This window comes from Centroberyx gerrardi, chromosome 18 (genome assembly GCF_048128805.1).
Source record: "Centroberyx gerrardi isolate f3 chromosome 18, fCenGer3.hap1.cur.20231027, whole genome shotgun sequence".
Lineage (NCBI taxonomy): Eukaryota > Metazoa > Chordata > Actinopteri > Beryciformes > Berycidae > Centroberyx > Centroberyx gerrardi.
This window is the reverse complement of record NC_136014.1, coordinates 5,515,936-5,530,938: the sequence shown is the minus strand read 5'-3', so window position 1 is coordinate 5,530,938 and position 15,003 is coordinate 5,515,936. Positions and strand designations below refer to the sequence as shown.

General features: G+C 44.0%; 1 protein-coding gene across 2 annotated transcripts; it reads left to right on the top strand.

Annotated features, from left to right (window-relative positions):
* The first annotated feature begins 524 nt into the window (after positions 1 to 524).
* Positions 525 to 10,655, top strand: lats1 (large tumor suppressor kinase 1). 2 transcript variants are annotated; one of them, XM_071921342.2, is made up of 8 exons: positions 525 to 788; positions 1,448 to 1,928; positions 2,374 to 2,524; positions 3,912 to 5,392; positions 6,128 to 6,710; positions 7,556 to 7,738; positions 8,169 to 8,275; positions 8,370 to 10,655. In XM_071921342.2, the coding sequence occupies exons 2-8, from the start codon at positions 1,575 to 1,577 to the stop codon at positions 8,880 to 8,882; spliced, it is 3,372 nt and encodes a 1,123-aa protein (XP_071777443.1). In that variant the 5' UTR covers positions 525 to 788; positions 1,448 to 1,574; the 3' UTR covers positions 8,883 to 10,655. The 2 variants fall into 2 exon arrangements, with proteins under 2 accessions (XP_071777443.1, XP_071777444.1); XM_071921343.2 differs by lacking the exons at positions 525 to 788; positions 2,374 to 2,524 and having other exon boundaries at positions 1,805 to 1,928; positions 8,370 to 10,653.
* The last annotated feature ends 4,348 nt before the right edge of the window (positions 10,656 to 15,003 follow it).

Below are 15,003 nucleotides of genomic sequence, written 5' to 3'. Positions count from 1 at the left end.
CAGATAACCACTGCTGAACAAAGCAATGTAAAATCCCCACTTCACCAGTTCAGTGATGCTGAGCAGCCACAAGGTGAGTAGAAGGCAAGGAGTGAAGTGAAAAGTGATGGGGAAAAGGGAAAAAAACAAGCTACATCCGGGTAATCACACAAGGCGACTTGTGTGAAAGTTCCCATAATAATCCACGGTATCATTTCCGGCTTTCCTTTCGAAGTAAAAGTTCCTCACGGATGTCGCTATAAAATGCAAGGGGCAGTAAGTACTGTATGCAACCTCGTTAATTGGTCCAATGCCCATTGAAATGAACCAGAATAGATTTTGTAAACGTAATAGCGTTGTCCTTTTAACCCTGTTTAACCTCAGAGCGCAGAGAAAGAGCTCAGTGGAATATATGATCTTAGCAATGGATTTGGGTGGGGAATGTATATTTACCAAAAATGTAATTCTGTAGATTCATAAGAGCTGCCAACATATTGTACATCATGAAATGTTTTAGAAATCCATTCTGAATGTGTATTTTTTTTTTTTTTTTTTTAATCCAAGCGCACTTTTATTGTGAAAGCCAAGAGCACCCCCTGACCGGAAGTGTGCTGTGTCTAGCTTGACGCTGCTGATGTACTTGTCACTCAGACATCCCAGGAATTCAACACGGCTAGGAACCTGCTAGCTCGGCATAGTAGGGACATTTTAGTTTAAAATCACGTCTTTGTTACCCAGATAGTTCAAGGGACTATCGTTTTTATTCCAAATAAGAAAAGTGTCAAGGAAAGCGGCAACTATAACCACTGGTAAGTTGTTAGACAAGGCTAACTGTTGCCATCTATGTTACAAGCTAGCAAGCTAATTCGCAACCTGTTGTTGAATTAGGCAAGTTAGGTTAGCTAACCTAGCTAGGCTCCCTAGCAGCAAATGGATGCCTTTCAGACACAGGCCGCGGTGGCAATGGTGCGCCGTTTGATTTTATGCAAAGTAAAAAATAAGATAACTTCACTTTGCAGCTTAATTTTTTGCTAGGCATTTAAGATATGTGGACACATGGGACAAACAACTTCAGCATTTAACGTATCCCATCCTTGGCACACAACAATTAGCTTACCTCTCTTTTAGCGTGCACTGCTAACGACGCTAGCAAGTGGATGAGGGCTTGTTGTGACCTCTGATTCGGCGTTAAAGGAATAGTATTCTTTTATCGGCAAATTTCTTTACATCAAAGGTGATCTCTTCGTACACCCAGGTTGCCTAAGTTAAATATTTGAGCAACTAAATCTAACTTCTCAACTTGTTTTCCATTGTAGCTTGCTGTCCATTAAGAGCCAGGCTATAGCCAAGGTTTATGTATTGATCTGTTCTCTTTTTACATCTCATTTGTCCATCCTGTCGGGTAACATGGAGGCTGCTCTATTTGAATGCTTGATCATCACGGCTTGGTTCTCTACATTTATTTCAGGAGCATGCAGATGTGAAGTCAGACACCAGAGACCTTGAGACCAGTCTCAGCCCTGGTACCCACGCAGTAAGCCAGTACTGCGTGCTATCCTGTTCATCCCTTTAATCGTCAACATACATGTTCTTACATGAAGAGAGGCGAGAAACCCGAAGGATACAGACAGATGAGACCCAAGACATTCCCCGCCAGCAACTACAGTGGCAACAGCCAACAAATGCTGCAGGAAATACGAGAGAGTCTCCGCAACTTGTCCAGGCCCTCCGACCCACCAAAAGTGGATATGGCTGGAGCTGGAAAAATGCTGTCTGAAGACCCTCGGCAACAGGGGCGCTGTAGCAACCCCAAAAACCCCTACCATAAGGCCTTGCAGGAGATCCGCAAGTCCTTGATGCCCTTTGCAAACGAGCCCAGCACTTCAGGCCGGACGACTGAGGTTAACAAACAGATGCTGCAGGAACTCCTGTCCGCTGGGTTTGAGGAGGTGAGACAGAGCACATATACATGTTGTACCATGTTTTATCTATTACCGAGACGAGGTAGCGTCATGGACTGTTGAGGAATGTCATGCTATACTTAACTCTATTATAGAGAATGATGAGTTGGCGCACTTTGTCGAGGAGAGTTATTTGAAATATGAAAAACATCCAAGGTGGAATGACTAGCTTGAACAGTTGACAGTGCACAAGTAGTTTCTCAGCTGGCAATTGCCATGTCTTTTTGTGCCAGTTCATATCTAGCTAGTGTAACTGAAACAGGCCTAATATTTTACGTGTGGGAAAAAAGCTTTTGAGTGACAGTTGCCATAACTGAAGATACATGGACTGTTTTGCAAACAATTAAGCCATTCAAAGCACATTCAGATCTGGACACACATTGATTGCCCTTTTCAGGTAAATCAACACAAATGGTAAATGTTGTTTCTTCAGGAAATGGTGATCCTTGCTCTGAAGAAGACCAACAGTCGCAGTATGGAGGCAGCTATAGAGTACATCAGTAAGATGAGCTACCAGGACCCGGTGAGGGAGCAGATGGCTGCTATCGCCGCCCGCCCCGTCAATGCAGGCATGAAAGCCCCAGGTAGGTGAATCATCCTCTGGGACCAACTGCTGGCTTTCCTCCCCTTTATCCAGGCTTGCTTGTTCAACCTGGCCATTGTTGCAGGATGTGGGACGTTTGTGGGACGAATAACAATACCCACTGACAAAGGGAATGAGACGCTGCATCACTCATCAGTGAGGCAGGGGAAGGCATTCTAGTTGACTGTAATGAAATTATGTTGTTTGGCTTTCTTTCATAGCGTTAGTTATAGTCAGTGTTTTCAAGCATATCAGCATCATCATATCGAGATGGTTGCTGTCGGTTAAAATTTTTGAAAATGTGCATCAATCAAATGATTAAAGGAAAACTCCACCCTTAGATCCCCTTACACTGTTATATATCATCAATCTGTGATGTTCAATACATTCCAGGAGTTATTTTGTGATGAAGTGTTGTACTTTTGTGATGTACCCACTTTCTCTCAACCTGCCTCGTCTACTTCAATTAGTGATTTCCTACATTTCCCAGAATGCCTTTCTACAACCTCCAAAGAAGAGGTGTGAAATTGTTGCTTTCAGCTGTGGGATATACGAGTCTAGAAAGAAGTACTTGCACAAGTGTTAGGCCTATACAGCAATCACTCAATAGTGTAAAGAAGTCTAGTGAGGACAGTGCAAAGGCCAAGGCAGTCGCAGACAAATTCTGGAGATTATTGCACTCGAAGACCAGCCCTTTTCTATCATGGAAGACCGAGGATTTTGTGGGCTAATTCAGCACACTGAACCCCAGTACAGCCAAAGCCATTGTTACTTTTCTGACTTTTTCCTCCCAACTTTACATGAAGCGGTAGCCACACATATCTGGTGACTTCTTGTACCAGTGTTGACAGTGAAATAGGATCATGTATGAGAAAGCATAAATGCTTCTTTTTGTAAAGAATGACATTGGTTTAATGCTGTTTGATACAGATAGTAGTTTTCAGTGTTTGGGAAGTTATTTTGAAAATATCAGCTACGTAAAGCCTTAAATATAGCATAGCTTGCTTAGGTAAGTGTCTGATTACCACTGGTGTTGGCAAGTGATTTGTCAGGATATTTTGTTTTAAATAATGGATATGTAGTTCTTGTAGTCACCTGCATGGCAAATGTAATAGGCTGTTAAACACAGTATTCAGTTCACCTGAACTTGGAGTTTAAGCAAAATGTTTAATTCCTAGTTGAGCTACAAGTAGCAAAGCTACTCCTCAACAGTGAGTGTTTTGTGCTGATGGTCTTATATCTGTTCATGCATGGTATCTAATGGTAAACCTATGGTTTATATTTTGGGCTTGTCTGGCCAAAAGTTTCACATCAGTGTATCTGTACCTAAAAATAATGTCAATCTTCTGCTGCTTTTAGACTATTATTTTCTACTTTTGCATGTGCAGGTGCTTCTCATATCCAGCAGCCTGTGTTGAGGAGGCCGAGCTGGAAGGGCTCTAAGGAGTCTCTGGCTCAGCGACACGGTCCTCTCATGGTGGATGGAATGATGTACCGCTCTGACAGCCCCGGACCCCAGGGAGACCTGGCAGCACGGCCGCCGCCTGCCTTCCCTCAGGGTCACCCTGCTAACAGCCAGAGAGTCAACCCTCCCCTGCCACCGCAGGTGCGCAGTGTCACACCTCCACCAAACCGAGGTGCCACCCCTCCTCCACCAACCTGGGACAGCAACCCGACAACCAAGCGCTTCTCTGGCAACATGGATTACCTAGTGCCCCGCATCTCTCCAGTACCCCAGGGTGCCTGGCCTGATGGGTACCCAGCCCCAGCTCCCCAAAACCAGCGTGGGATCAGCCCAGTGCCAATGGGCCGCCAACCCATTATAATGCAGAGCTCTGGGGGCAATAAATTCACCTTCCCCCCCGGCTGGCCTCAGAATGGCTCCCCTCAGCCAGACTACATGGCGGGGGGCAGCCGACAGCCGCCTCCCCCGTATCCGGTCAACCAGAGCAGCCGGCAGAGCCCCACTGACCAGCAGATGCAGGCTGGAGGACCTGCATCCTCTCCCTCCTACGTCAACGGCGGCAACCTTCCTCAGTCCATGATGGTTCCCAACCGGAACAGTCACAACCTCGACATGTACAACATGGGTTCCCCTCAGTCCTGGTCCCAAGCCCCGCTGGCCCCCACCCAGTCCCAGTCTTCCCCCGGTAACAGCAGCAACCAGGACCTGTCCCCGTCATGGCAGCACAACATGCCTGTCCGCTCCAACTCCTTCAACAGCCACCAGCTGAGCGGCAGACCGGCCCACCCGGCCAGCTCCCAGCCCTCTGCCACAACGGTCACCGCCATCACCCAGGCCCCCATCCTGCAGCCAGTCAAAAGCATGCGTGTCCAGAAGCCCGAGTTGCACACCGCTGTTGCTCCCACACACCCTCCATGGATGCAGCAGCCCCCACCCCCTCCGCCTGCCAATACCTACCCAGAGCCCCCAGCCCCTGTACCTCAGATCCCTGTAGTAGCGGAGGTGCCCAGCTACCAGGGCCCTCCGCCCCCCTACCCCAAACACCTCCTCCAGCAGGCGGCCGCTCCCTGCCCTCCGTCCTACGACCCAGGGGCCAACAAGCCCGGTGCCGGGAGGGAGGAGCCGGCCGAGGAGGAGGAGGGTGGCGGCGGCTCTGGAGACAAGGCGGCAGAAGGCCTCGAAAGCAACGCAGGGACAGAGAAGGAGAAGAAACAGATCACGACATCGCCCGTTCCTGTGCGCCGCAACAAGAAAGACGAGGAGCGGAGGGGGGAGTCCTCCAGAGTCCCGCTGTACTCCCCCCAGGCCTTCAAGTTCTTCATGGAGCAACACGTGGAGAACATACTGAAGAACCATCAGCAGCGGATCCGGAGGAGGAAGCAACTGGAGAGCGAGATGCAAAGGGTGAGAAATCGGTAACAATGGCAGCATCTACTGCACCTTTTTGCTGTTAAAAGGGATACCTTGACATCTTGAGTTTTTTTGAGAATTTTTCTTCTCCAGACGATTCTAAACTTGGCTCCTTTGTTTAAGCTTTCACTCTTTCAAAACTTTTTTCCCCTTTACTCTCTTGTCATCACCGTATTATCTTTTTTCAGAAATGTCTGCTGTAGTACTTTTCATGCTGTTCTATTTTTTCTTATTCTTAGCTGTTCTTTCTCTTCCATTCTCTCCTTGCTGTCACTAACAGCTGATGTAAAAGGTAAATGTATCTCTGCTTTGCTGTGACATGGATTAGTCCACACACATCAGTTATTCAAGTAAGCTGTTGTTGAGACACTGACCATTTGTATTTTAAAAGCACTACATCCTCTGACAACAGCATGTTGGCCCCAGTGGCCAAAGCAAATGCATGTCACTCCATGTTATTCACCTCACTGATCACACCATTGTTTGTACATTTTTGCTATGTGCTAAAATAATGATTTGCCTGTTTAGAAAATCTGTAGCTCACCTTAAATGCATTTTGCACTGGTCGCCTTCAGTGTCTTCTTAACGGTTGATTCTCTTGGTGGCAATTTATTCTAACCTGGACTAGCCATATATCTCATAACAGGCTGCATCTGGGTTTTTCATTTTGAGACTTTTTGGGATTTTGTGTGCTATGAAATATCAATTTTGACTCTGTCCTGTGCTCAGGTGGGGTTGTCTGTAGATGCGCAGGAGCAGATGCGTATGATGCTCTGTCAGAAAGAGTCCAACTACATCCGGCTGAAGCGGGCTAAGATGGATAAGTCCATGTTCAAGCGGATCAAGACCCTCGGCATCGGAGCCTTTGGCGAGGTCTGCCTGGCCAGGAAAGAGGACACGGGAGCGCTGTACGCCATGAAGACGCTACGCAAGAAGGACGTGCTGCTGAGGAACCAGGTGGCCCACGTCAAGGCCGAGAGGGACATCCTGGCCGAGGCCGACAACGAGTGGGTGGTGCGTCTCTACTACTCGTTCCAAGACAAGGACAACCTGTACTTTGTCATGGACTACATCCCCGGAGGAGACATGATGAGCCTGCTGATCCGGCTGGGCATCTTCAAGGAGGAGCTGGCCCAGTTCTACATCGCCGAGCTCACCTGCGCTGTGGAGAGCGTCCACAAGATGGGCTTCATCCACCGCGACATCAAACCGGACAACATCCTCATAGACCGAGACGGACACATCAAGCTCACTGACTTTGGCCTCTGCACGGGCTTCCGCTGGACGCATGACTCCAAGTACTACCAAAGTGGTTGGTGTCAGTTTCTGTTTTGCTGCTTTAGCAGAGACTTATGTTATAAGAAAATCCAAAATGTTAAATTCACCCTATGCTCCAGATAATGCCAAACTCCTAGGCTTTCCCTGGAGGTTTTACAGAGACCTAGGTGACATCACCAGTTGATTGGGTTTTCAACCAGGATAGGAAGTTGAAGACTTCATAAAACCATAGACCGTCAAAACTAGGGTTAAACCAGTATTGCTGATCTATCGGGACAATATTGGCCTTTAATTAAAAAATGGGATATCAGCCAGTCAGTGTCGTCCACCTCTGATATGATGAACATGATGCAGTTTGATTGATTACATATTTTTTATATAATCAGTTAATACTACACTGGTTGGGTACGGGAAACCCTTAAACTGAACTGCTTCTAATACGACATTTTGATTGGATACAACACAAGTATACATGAATATTTCAATGGAGAGTTTTAGTGTTCCATGTTTTTCAGAGCTTTTCCAGCCTGCCAGGAATACATTTTGAGTGAAGTGTTGAATGCTCCTAATATTTTTTTAGGAATGTTTGGTATGAAAATGTTCAAATTTAAACATTGAATATCAGATTCGGCTCAATTAATTGGGTATTGGCAGTTTCAATCCAAATATTACGGTATAGATATCTGCCTTTAAAATCCATATCAGTTGAACCCTAAAACCCAGTTAGAATCCCTCCAATGAATAAACAATGAATATTGGAACAATGAGTATTGTAAGTGATTACAATGCAAAATAAAGATAGAAAATATGAAGTACATTTGACATTTTCATTTAGGTGCCTGGGGAAAAACACTTAACTGCTGTGTTGTCTGTTCCCAGGGGACCATGTGAGGCAGGACAGCATGGACTTCAGTAAGGAATGGGAAGACCCAGCTAACTGCCGCTGCGGAGACCGGCTGAAACCTCTGGAGAGGAGGAAGGCCAGGCAGCACCAGCGCTGTTTGGCCCACTCACTAGTGGGGACGCCCAACTATATAGCCCCAGAAGTGCTGCTCCGAACAGGTACAGCGGACCTGAGCTAGAAGGCAATCCTTGGCTTTTAGGTGGTCCTCATCGTTAGGCTCTTCTCAGATAGTGGGGGAAAAGTTTGTACATTGGTCTTTCAGTTTCCCTAAAATGGCTTGTTAGCATCTTTAGCATTGGTAGCATGCATAATTTGAAAGCAAGGCGTTGCGCCTAGAAATATCTTGAAGTGATAAACAGACTATATTTCTGAAGTGGAAAGCAGGCAGATTGCACAGGGCAAACATCAGGAAAACTAATGAGAAATGCACAATGTTCATATTCATTTGTGTCTGCATGGACAAAACTAAATACCAAAGGCTCAAGTACTTGTTAAAATGGACTAGAAACTCTAAAACTCTCCTTGGAGACGTTTATGTTGCATACTGTTTTTCTGTAATGTGTAAATGTCTTCCTTCATCTCCTTAAGGATACACCCAGCTCTGTGATTGGTGGAGCGTTGGCGTCATCTTGTATGAAATGGTTGTCGGACAGCCTCCCTTCTTAGCAACCACACCTCTCGAAACCCAGCTGAAGGTATGTTAAACACTTCCAGTGAAACGTTACGCAGCCACATACCACACCGTCGCCTTGCACATTGTCGCTAATGCTGTTGTGCTGTTGGAACCAGGTGATAAATTGGCAGAGCACGCTGCACATCCCCCCTCAAGCCAAGCTGAGCCCGGAGGCGTCGGACCTCATCATCAAACTGTGCCGCGGCCCCGAGGACCGGCTGGGCAAGGACGGGGCGGACGAGATCAAGGCCCAGCCCTTCTTCCGGACCATCGACTTCTCCAGCGACCTGCGGCAGCAGGCGGCGCCCTACGTCCCCACCATCGCGCACTGCACCGACACCTCCAACTTCGACCCCGTGGACCCGGACAAGCTGTGGAGCAGCGACAACGAGGGCGAGGGCAACCACAACGACACCCTGAACGGCTGGTTCCGCAACGGCAAGCACCCCGAGCACGCCTTCTACGAGTTCACCTTCCGCCGCTTCTTCGATGACAACGGCCACCCGTACAGCTGCCCCAAGCCCATCGAGTACGAGGGGTACAACGGGGACGAGGCGGACTCAGACGGGCCGGGGCAGGAGGAGGCCGCTAGCCCGACGGCGCAGGGCCGAGACCTGGTCTACGTCTAGCGCCTCCGGCCTGCTGAGCTGTCCGCGCATTATGGGATTCTGGAGCGTGCGTGCGTGTGTGTGTGCGTGTAGGGGGTTGTTATGGTACAGCATTTGAAACCTAGCGCATAGGAAAGCACGTTTTGAGGAGCAGACACTACATCTTAGGCTTTCAGAACACTCTGCACCACATGGTCACATTAACAGAGCGTTATGTAGAGACCATGACAAGTACAGTCACCTTTCCACACTGCAGCTGTGTTAGATGTACAGGGTGTGCATCATGTGTGCGGTCAGAACTGAAAGCAGAGAATATCAGGGTGCTCTCTTTGACAACTTATCGCAAACCCCCTTAAGCCTTTATTTATTTAAGAAACTGTAACTGGTGATGCTAGTTTAGACGCTGTTTGAGTATGGGAATTTTGTTGTTGGAATGTGCTTTTATCTGAAATCGTCTTAATTTATATTTTAATACGTCTGTTGTAATGGGGATTTAGTGATGCGACTTGTAGACTATTGCAGGGATAAATGACTCTAATTATTCATTGCTGTGCCTTTTGATCTTTTGCTGTCTTTCACCAAATATAAGGGGGTTAATAATCAGACTGGCATTATAAAATGAGAATAGATGTAATTGATTGAACTAGGTTTTTATTGTTTATTTTTCTAATTTATACCTAAAAATGTATTTATAAATGAAGTTGTATACAGCTGATGTAAATATTTGTCTCTTCCCTGTCAGTTAGCAGATTTTTTCTCTCTCTTAGGGCAGGCCCTCTTCAGTGTCCGCTGCTTCTGCCTTTCCTTCTCTGTTCATATTTCCATGGGTGATTTGTTGTGTGCTTTCTCTCACATATAGCCAACCCAGAATACCTACAACACTTATTTACAGGACTCTAACAGATGTAACTGGTGGCTTCTTTATAACTCTCCTTGTTTCATTGCCATCCCAACTTCATGCTCATCTCTCAACCAAAGCACTATATAGGTGGGTTTCCACATTTGGCAACCCATATTTTTAAAATAATGTTCACAATAATGTTATTTTTTGTGGGCTCTCTGACAAAAACACCCTGCTTTTAGGCTCCTAACCACTTCAGCGTATAGCATTCTACACAGCCAAGCTTACATTGCAATGACCTGGGGAGGCTTTAGCATCATAACAGTCAGTAGCTTGAACCCCTTTTCCTTCAGAGTCATTTTTGGAGCCATTCTTCTCTTCCTGCGGCTCCCATCTTTGGAAAAACACTGCTTCCCACTGTCGTGTGTTGTGTTGTGCTGCGTGCCTCTGTACTGAAAAAAAAAGACTGGAGTGATGGACTGGCAGCGGAGAGTACTGCTCTGTCACTTATCATGATCATATTGTATCCCCTTGTACTTTGTGTTTAGGAAAGCTCTCTGAATGTAGTTGCGTAATACGGTGACCACTGGCATTCTGCACTGGTTTTGTGTAATCATGTAAAGGTGAGATCATTTTATTTTTGTGTACATTTTGTGCTCTGGGAGGATGGGTACAGGGAAGAGGGTGATAAATAAAGAATGTAAAGAACAAAGCGCGTTTTACATGCACACTAACCATGCTTTATTAGTACCAGCTATGCATTACACCACTAAACTCAAGTCTCTCATGGTTAGGGTAAGGTGAGGCGCTTATGCTGCCTTCAAGTGCTCCTCACAAGCCCTGAAGTCATAAACACTACCGACAGCACTTGAAGGCAGCATTACCATACCTTAGTCTCATCAAAAGTACAATTAAATTCAAGGAAAGGTCAAGCCAAATTGGCAGAAATCTATGGAAGCCGTATCTAATAAAGTCCCATCAGTGGAGCATTCAGGACCAATGTTCCCTCCAAGCTGATAGTTTGTTGAGCTACAGCTAAACATTTATCACATGGACCAAATAGCATCTTTTCAGTCATCAGTTGTTGCTTCACTTTGTCCCCAGCAATTCAGCTCAGGTGTGGAAGTGTTGGTAATAAATAATATTAGATGCAGGGACATTTGGAATAAACATCAATTGTTCTTGGATAAGCCCATTAATAATTAAAAGACTTGTCTATAGCTCCTGGGTAGCCTAACCTTCCATGGTAATGGATGCAGTTTTCATACTGACTATAAAATGACTAAAGCTAAACAGGACATTGGTACAATAGTGGGAACAGCAAGTTCATTTTGCACAAACTAAGAACAAAGCAACATGAAAACTGTTCAGTCAGCTCAAAAGTAGATGCAGGATGAAGTGAGGTTGAGGATGTCCTTACGGCCTGTAGCCACCAGATGGCGCCAGACAACAGTCTGCAGGGGGTTTGGAGGGCACTACAGAGGGAATATTAAAGGTTTTCATAAAAATACTGCAGCTTCCTGATGGCAGGTCAAGTTTGTGTTCCAGCTGACATTTTTATTGACTGTAACAATAGCTGTTTCTTGTTGATTTTTCTTACAAAAAAATAAATTAAAAAAACTTGTGTAAGGTGATGGAAAATCAAATAAAAGCATCAGTTGAGGTTAGATAACTGAAATAACTTTGGTTAAAGTTCTGTTAAAATAATTATTCGCAATGTTTTCATATGAATAAATGTCCATAGTGTCTCAATTGACTCAAACTATGAGGCGTCGCATAGTTTTGTTATGTAGATATATAGTTATTTTTTATTAGTTATACATTTATGTTCAAATAAAGCTCAAAAATCATTATAAAAATTGTTGATTATTTAATAGCAGAAAAAGTACTTGAAATGTTTTTAGTAAAAGTAGAAATAGCCTATTAATTGCAGTATAACCAGTATAACTGAAGTAAAAGTCCTACATTTAAAACTCTATTCAGGCAAAAGATATTGCAGCCTAAGGTTGTGAAAAGTAAACCTGAAGATATGCTGAAGATATGTCATTTGAATTGCATGTTAAATATTTAATTGTAGTTCTTGGGTATTACTTAAGTTAGTAAATGTTCTGTAATACTTTCCACTATTGTGGTTGTTATAGTATTAACGTTAGCTATTGTATTAAATCTATATCAAATTTAAATTTATAGTTAATAATATCACTAAAAAATATATGTACTAAAAGCAGTTATTCCAAATGACCAGCAGGTGGTAGTATAACCGCTGTAACTGACAGACGGCAGCTGTCGGTATTTTGGCGACGTCATGGATACCGCCAAAGGACGCGGCCTCGCTAGACAGGAAGTTGACTGTTGAGTTTAGTGTCTACCACATCACACTCACCACGCCCATCTGTGGTCTCTGGTGTGAACCTGTAATGTACAACACATGTGTATCAGGCATTTGGATTGAATAATATATAGAAAGTATATATAGAAAGCATATTAATCTTTGTTCCACACACTCCATGGTGCACGTAAAAAAATAAATGGAACAATCTAGTGTACAACATAGATGTAAACGTGTTACAGCAATATTATCAGCTCAGTACATCAATAATATATATAGTGCTGTATATAGGCTACTGTATGTCTCATCTCAACACATTTTATTGAACATCTAACATCACGCAGGTTGTGTTTCAGATGTGAGTCAATTCTCAAAATTCCCATAACTTCCTAACATGGAAGATGACCATTGAAGTTCAAATGAGCAGGACTATTACCTCTGTCTACAGCTTTACATGTGAGACAGAGGGAGGGAAGGCTTGTTCACAGTAGAGGGGACAGTCTGCTTTTACCTCTAAATACTCTGTATGAAACTGACTGAAAGAGGAAACGATGGAATTACAAATCAGGACATGACACAAGAAGTTGATTTGACTGTTTATTTACAGAGTAGAAGTTGATTTGATTGATTACAGATTAGGACATGACATCATATGGAGGGTCGACCTCCATTGGCTGACCGTAGTTTGAGGCCTGGCTGCTGGTTGGTGGATAGTGAACTGTACTGTAGTCTTGACCATACTGGAGCTGTTGCAGGCTGTTTGACCAAGGTGCAAAACCCTCTGACTGGTCCTGAATGACGCAGCACAAAGCCAGCTGGTTGGCCAGTAGGTCGCACACAACGCAGCTTCTCTGATTGGTCGGTGGGTCAGAGCAGCAAGTCGGTCCTGCGCTCCCATTGGTCGTCTGAATGGCGGAGAGTCCCTCAATCTGATAAGACCGTGGAGGAGGAAATGCAGGGATTGCTCTCTGGGTAGAGCTCAGTGACTCTTCATCAACCTCCTCCTCCTCAGTGGAAGAGTGTTGACTGGCAGCGGTGGGACAGCTACGCAGAACAGACTTGGTTCTCTTCCTTCTCACCTCTGACAAAGGAGGAACAGCAGAGAAGCAGGTTAGAGGCACCAGCTGAGGACAAAACCACACAGACTATGAACCCCAAACAATAAGGAGGAGTAATTCCATAATGCATTTTAGAAGGATACAGTAGCCTATCATCATCCAGAAAAACCAATACGAGCAATGTAATGCACCTGTGATATATAATCTACTAAAACTGCTTTTTCCTCACTCTAATTCTGCCAAGGTGATTTAATAGAAAATATATCATATGATTTCTGCTTGTAGAAATGCATCCCCCTCTTATCTCAGGCCAGGGTCACCTGCATGAAATTCACTCTTATCAACCAAATAGCCCAAAATGTCTGCTGTGAAAAGGATTTGATTCTAGGGTCACCAGAATCAAAGTTATAGGGGGGATACATTATTCGGCAGGTACCCATGACTTTTTTTTAAATAGCTTGGACCTAAATGTTAGTGTGCAGTGAAAGTACAGGTCTGCAGGAGTGTTTTGACATAGAACTTGTGCTGTTACAATGAAAGGTGACCTGGGCAGTGTTTAATATGTGTAGCCTATGTAGTCCAAAAAGGCCAAATCTCTGTTTAAATGTAGAGGGGAACCTTCAACTAAATGATTACAACAATTGTTATCATAGAAAAACATTGTACAGGTTGTATAGTTGCATTTTGTTGCTTAATTATTTGTTTTTTGTGCAGAAAGACGTTTTTTTTAGTCAACATTTGAGTGTTGTGGATTTCTAGAAATTACGCTCTTAATCTTATTCTTATTTCAGATGGCGGAACACAGCCTACACGCCTCCGCAGCAGACCTACATTGAATAGCCTACTTTATTTATTTTTTATTTTAATTTTATTTGATAGGGACGATGCAATTTAACATAGTTCCAATACAGAGCATGAAACTGATGTGCTGCACAGAGAGTTTATAGCTATTTTTCAACTCTTGTCCCTAGTTGGGCTTTTACATGTACAGTGTAATTAAAATATACAGCTTTCAGTATCATAAAACCACAATACACTACAGATATGGAAATACAATAAAATACACATACCACAATACACATACCGCAATACACATACCACAATACACCAATACACATACAGTACACCATACACCAATAGTAATTTAGAGTACAATTAGCTAAAAATTAGTACAGCTCTGGTTTGCTTTTAGCCAGCACTTAACCTTTGTTGTAAAAGATTTTATATCTGGAATTAATTTGATTTCAGTTAGTAATGTGTTCCAGAGTTGACAGCCCTTTATGGAGAAAGCTGATTGTCCAAATTTAGATCTACAATGTGATATTTTACAGTTGCCATTCACCATGCTCCTAGTTACTCTGTTACTGTCTTGTCTTTGGATATATCTGGAAAGAGGCTCTGGGGCTCGACTGTTGATACACTTGAAAACTAATTTGAGAAAACAAAAATGAGTAAAGCTCTCAAGGCTAAGTAGATTGTATCTTTTTAGTATGTGACAGTGATGCCACCGGACAGGCTTTTTGTCCATTATTTTCAGTGCCTGATTGTATAAGGATGTGAGGTGTCTGATTGTAGATGGTGGTGCTTGAGCCCATACTGTTTCTTAAATGAGTAAAACGATTGCCTGTGGTGGATACATAGGTGTTATTTACACTGGGGATGCTGGGGACATGTCCCCACCACTTTTTGAAATGGCCGATTTTGTCCCCATCACTTTTTAAAAGCATAATTTGTTAAAAATGTTCTGAAAAATAGCTTGCACCAAGAAAATGAGAACGCTTTGAGAAAGGTTTATTTGCACAATAAGAAAACATACAATGCAATGTAAATATAGGAGAAACAAATGCGCATTGTCCAAAAAAAGTAGCCTAACATAAGCTAAAAAAAAAAAAAAAATCCCCCCTAGCCTACTGA